The sequence below is a fragment of the Labrus mixtus genome, chromosome 12 (genome assembly GCF_963584025.1).
Source record: "Labrus mixtus chromosome 12, fLabMix1.1, whole genome shotgun sequence".
In the NCBI taxonomy this organism is placed as follows: Eukaryota; Metazoa; Chordata; class Actinopteri; order Labriformes; family Labridae; genus Labrus; species Labrus mixtus.
In genome coordinates this window covers 1664636-1670635 of record NC_083623.1, presented here as the reverse complement: position 1 = coordinate 1670635, position 6000 = coordinate 1664636, and the positions used below count along the sequence as shown (strand labels likewise).

Sequence of the window (6000 nt, the reverse complement as noted above, 5' to 3'; positions counted from 1 at the left end):
CTTCTCCGCTTTTTATTTCACTTCAAAGGTCACATATTCTGTAAAATATATATTCACCATGTTTGTCTATTCTGTCTACAAACCCCCCAATCATGAGAAAAGTCCATCCTCTCCATCTTCTCAGAAAATGTGTGCTTAAACAGGCCATTTGCAGATTTTCCCGTTGTGACATCACAAAGGGCAGTAACCCCTCCCCCAGGTGGGTGACACATGGGGAGGGGTTTTTAACCCAACAGAGGGAGAATTAACTCAACAATGACAGATACCCCGATAATAAAGGAAGAACATCTAAACATAATGTTCACTTTCAGAAAGACTCAAAAAGTTTCTTTATTCTGCAGATTATATTTTTATGTGATTCAACAAAGACACGATTATTACAGACTGAACATTTTTAAAAGACATCTACAATGCTGATCCATATTTCAAAACATACAATGCAGAAATAATGTTACGATGTTCATAGTAAAGTTATGTTTTCTTATAACACGAGATGCACCTCATTCTTTTCCGAGTTGTTGTTCCGACTTGAGCAGGTGTTCATGTGCGTTTTACAACTCGGGAACTCGTTTTTCCGATTTGTCCGACAGCACATGAACGCAGCATTAGGACCAAGTTGTAGGACCCGCCCATCCAGGCAGCTCATTCAAGTTAATTTGACATAGTGATTAAAGTTTGGTCATTCTGACATCTTAAGGCTTTCAAAAATATGCAAATCTTTATACAAGCAATCTCTTAAAGTTTGTCAAAAACTGAAGATTCTCCCAAACTCATTGAAGGGATACTTCACCCGTTGAAACATGAATCTGTATTGACATTGGGTCATATATGTAGAAATGTGAAATACATTTTGAAGTTGGTGCCTTCTTGACCGTGAAAAGGCAGAAAGTATCTTTTTGGCTCATGTGGATGAAAGACACCAAATTCCAGAATGCACAGCACCACAGGCCACTCCCACTAAGATCCTCTTGTTCAGAATATGTGGTAAAAGTAACTCGACCCTCGATCATTCTACAATATTTAGAAGTTTTGTACCTCCTTATACTGAGAGTATACTTTACTTGATGTTTATATTCAACCCTGCTTTTATTTTGAAATAAAGTGAGTGTGACACCTTTTCTAAAATCTGAAAGGAGAAGTGTTTTTAAAAGAGAAATGTTCTCTGTTGTAAACAAGTATCTCTCTCAAACCGCTCCTCTTCCTGGAATGAATCGTAGTTCGATCAGCCCTCCCTCTTCTTCCTGCTCTCAAACACAGCCTGCTGCACTCTGTCCTCATACTTCATGGTTCCCTCCCCTTTAGATCTACAGTTTGAGGATGGGTGTAACCAACAACACCTGTACAGTCACATGCACAGACACATGCTTTGTAGATCAGAGGTGAAACTTGTTTTCAGTTATGAGGAAGTGAATCTCAGACAGTCGTTGTTACAGAGAGGAGAAATGGCACAGAAAGGAGTTCAGCTGGACCGGGAAACCTTCTCTTGTTCGATCTGTCTGGATCTCCTGAAGGATCCGGGGACTCTTACCTGTGGACACAGCTACTGTATGAAGTGTATTAAAAGCCACTGGGATACAGAGGATGAGAAGACAGTCTACAGCTGCCCTCAGTGTAGACAGACCTTCACAGCGAGGCCTGACCTGAGGAAAAACACCATGTTGGCAGATTTAGTGGAGGAGCTGAAGAAGACTGGACTCAAAGCTGCTCCTGCTGATCACTGCTATGCTGGATCTGAAGATGTGGCCTGTGATGTCTGCACCGGGAGAAAACTGAAAGCCTGTAAGTCCTGTCTGCAGTGTCTGGCTTCTTACTGTGAGAAACACCTCCAGCCTCATTTTGAAGCACCTCCATTAAAGAAACACAAGCTGGTGGAGCCCTCCAAGAAGCTCCAGGAGAACGTCTGCTCTCGTCATGATGAGGTGATGAAGATATTCTGTCGTACTGATCAGCAGTCTATCTGTTATCTCTGTTTAATGGACGAACACAAAGGTCATGACACAGTCTCAGCTGCAGCAGAAAGGAGCGAGAAGCAGAGAGAGCTGGAGGTGAGTCGACAAAACATCCAGCAGAGAATCCAGGACAGAGAGAAAGATGTGAAGCTGCTCCAACAGGAGGTGGAGGCTATCAATGGCTCCGCTGATAAAACAGTGGGGAACAGTGAGAAGATGTTCACTGAGCTGATCCGTCTCATGGAGAAAAGACGCTCTGATGTGAAGCAGCAGGTCAGATCCCAGCAGCAAACTGAAGTGAGTCGAGTCAGAGAGCTTCAGGAGAAGCTGGAGCAGGAGATCACTGAGCTGAAGAGGAGAGACGCTGAGATGAAGAAGCTGTCACACACACAGGACCACAACCAGTTTCTACACGACTACCCCTCACTGTCACCACTCAGTGAATCTACACACTCATCCAGCATCAAGATCCGTCCTCTGAGGTTCTTTGAGGACGTGACAGCGGCTGTGTCAGAAGTCAGAGATAAACTACAGGACGTCCTGAGAGAGAAATGGACAAACATCTCACAGACAGTGACTGAAGTGGATGTTTTACTGTCAGAACCAGAACCAGAGCCCAAGACCAGAGCTGAGTTCTTAAAATATTCATGTGACATCACACTGGATCCAAACACAGCACACAGACATCTGTTATTATCTGATGGGAACAGAAAAGTAACACGCACGAGTCAGACCCATCCTTATTCTAGTCACCCAGACAGATTCACTGGATGGGAGCAGGTCCTGAGTAAAGAGAGTCTGAGTGGACGTTGTTACTGGGAGGTGGAGAGGAGAGGAATAGTTTATGTAGCAGTCACATACAAGAATATCAGCAGAGCAGGGAGATTGAATGAGTGTGCATTTGGAGGTAATAACAAATCTTGGAGGTTAGATTGTAACAACAACAGTTATAACTTTTGTTACAACAATGTCCACACTCCTGTCTCAGGTCCTCAGTCCTCCAGAGTAGGAGTGTACCTGGATCACAGAGCAGGTATTCTGTCCTTCTACAGCATCTCTGAAACCATGACTCTCCTCCACAGAGTCCAGACCACATTCACTCAGCCTCTACATGCTGGACTCGGGTGTTTTGGAGCCTCTGCTGAGTTGTGTAAACTGAAATAGACAGAAGTCATTAACGAGACAGATGTTTAACTTGCTGTGTTTTAAATCTTCAACTTGATTTTTATCCACGCTCGTTGCTGAGATCTGATCGTGGTCACCTGTCAATCAAACTTTATGGGCGGTACTTTGACCTCTTCTCGTCTGTTCTGTAAATGTTTGAGTGTCTTTAAGTGACACTCCTTCCTGTGTCTGTTTAGCCGTGGACTCTTTCACTGCTCAGGATGACTTTTGTTCACCTGAACTGACATTTCTCTGAGTGATAAATATCAACTTCTCTCCTCTCTCCATGTTTGATTATTTGTTTTCATACATTTATATTTTCTGTTGTTTCTGTTCTGATTCAGGAGTCTGAAGAGAGAGAGAGAGAGAGCAGCAAACTTTTCTTTCATGCTGATTTTCTCTTCTCACCACTTTGTACATTTGTAGAAAATCTATAAAATCAGACTTAAAGAAATGAGTTAGTCAGAATAAATGTTGTTGTTCATATTCAAAGTGATGTAAAAATGTCCTCTGAGGTGTTTTAAAAATGTAATCCTCCTGATTAAATCAATAAGGAGATAAATCATTGTTTTCTGTGAGTGGAGATTCTGATCAAACAAAGTGATTGTGTGGATGAAGTGAATGTGTTCATGAAATGATTGAACACACTTTACTGATTTGATGTGTGAAGAAACTGAAGTTTGACATCCTGAATAAACTCACATGAACTAAATGTTTTCTTCTGGTCTTCATTGCAAAGGTTCAAGAGAACAACAAAAAAAACCTGCTACTGTTTGTACCCGTTGAGCTTCTGTATTCAGGAAGTTCAGCAGGAAATAGATGAAGTCACATAAAGGGGGAGGAGCTACAGAAGAGAGGAGTAATGACCAGGTTAAGTACTCTGCATGTCACTGGAAAACATTCATCTGCTCTTTGTGAGGTATGCAATCAAGCAGAAGCAGGTGAACATATACTTACTAAATGTAGGAAGTATGTAACACATAGACAGAACATGAAGTCAGAAATGGAGAGAGAGAGGGACTTGTAAGAAGAGAAAAGTATTTTGGAGGGTGGTGAAAGAGGGAGAGGCTGAAGATGCTTGTTTAAATCTCTTTTGAGAACAGGTCTGTTGAGGGATATTTAAATCCAGCAGATGGCAGTAATGACACTTTTCTGATGTCAGCTGCCAAAGAAGAAGAAGAATTACATTTAAAGAGACACACACACCAAAACGGAGCGTTCTGAGAGAGCTGGTTTATACAGGGTCACAAACCTCCTCTGGTGCTTGATTCATGTTATATTTTGACCAAAGCACAGCACAGATGTTTCATTTAGACCACAGGGGGACTGTTTGAAAAGGTGGAGGAGGGGACTGTTTGAAAAGGTGGAGGAGGGGGACTGTTTGAAAAGGTGGAGGAGGGGACTGTTTGAAAAGGTGGAGGAGGGGGACTGTTTGAAAAGGTGGAGGAGGGGACTGTTTGAAAAGGTGGAGGAGGGGACTGTTTGAAAAGGTGGAGGAGGGGACTGTTTGAAAAGGTGGAGGAGGGGACTGTTTGTAAAGGTGGAGGAGGGGACTGTTTGAAAAGGTGGAGGAGGGGACTGTTTGAAAAGGTGGAGGAGGGGGACTGTTTGAAAAGGTGGAGGAGGGGACTGTTTGAAAAGGTGGAGGAGGAGGACTGTTTGAAAAGGTGGAGGAGGGGACTGTTAGAAAAGGTGGAGGAGGGGGACTGTTTGTAAAGGTGGAGGAGGGGGACTGTTTGAAAAGGTGGAGGAGGGGGACTGTTTGAAAAGGTGGAGGAGGGGGACTGTTTGAAAAGGTGGAGGAGGAGACTGTTTGAAAAGGTGGAGGAGGGGACTGTTAGAAAAGGTGGAGGAGGGGGACTGTTTGAAAAGGTGGAGGAGGGGACTGTTTGAAAAGGTGGAGGAGGGGACTGTTTGAAAAGGTGGAAGAGGAGACTGTTTGAACAGGTGGAGGAGGGGACTGTTTGAAAAGGTGGAGGAGGGGACTGTTTGAAAAGGTGGAGGAGGGGACTGTTTGAACAGGTGGAGGAGGGGGATCATATGTCCTCTTTAATGAGAGGTTCTAGAGAGCAGCATATCAATCTGGACCACTGTAATCCTGAAATACACCTGGAGCTCCTTTTCAACAGGTCAAAACTCTCCTTTTTATACATTTAGTGAAAGAGCCAATAAATGAAGTTATCAGGTTGATCCCTCTGCATGATGAGCACGAGACATTTTGTCTGATATGCAAATTAATGGAAAATAAACACAGCGGACTCAGTGTGCAAGGTGTCTGTGAGTAAAGTTTTTTTAATGGATCTGAAAAAAATGGCCTCTGTGCAAAGGCCTTTACACCCACTTTTCTTTTTTAATCATACTTGTAACATAATGAGACAGTTACATTTTTTAAATCTACAAGCAGTGTCTAACTTCCCCAACAGAGAAAAGAAAAGTGGAATAACACAACAAAGCTAAAATTCTCCCTTCTTTCTGATTCATCATTAATGTGTGTTGTGTTCACTGCGTAGGAGGATCCTGAAGAAGGTGTGGCTTACGCCTCCGTCAGCTACACCAAGAAATGTCACAGCATAGCCAAGGTAAGCGCTCTGATTGGACACACAACTGTTCATTTATATCGAGCTAAATGCTTCATGTAGCATGCTAACCAAAATAACAAAGCTAACATGCTGAGGCCAAGCAGGAGCGCTAGCTGAAGGCTCCTTTCAGATATGAACTCCTGACATTTTAAGCTTGGGGGTGAAAGGTCACAGGGGAGGGATAATAACTTGTTCCCAAAATATGAATATCTTGTCTGACAAAAAAACAACTTATGGGGAGATGGTGGCCTAGCGGTTAGGTCGTGCCCCATGTACGGAGGCTTTAGTCCAGGTTCAAGTCTGACCTG

At 43.2% G+C, this 6000-nt stretch overlaps 1 protein-coding gene across 1 annotated transcript; it reads left to right on the top strand.

The window, feature by feature from the left end:
- The first annotated feature begins 1406 nt into the window (after nt 1-1406).
- Nucleotides 1407-3825, top strand: LOC132985444 (tripartite motif-containing protein 16-like). The gene has a single exon (XM_061052825.1). It carries the CDS (start codon nt 1443-1445, stop codon nt 3111-3113), a length of 1671 nt encoding a protein of 556 aa, XP_060908808.1. The 5' UTR covers nt 1407-1442; the 3' UTR covers nt 3114-3825.
- The last annotated feature ends 2175 nt before the right edge of the window (nt 3826-6000 follow it).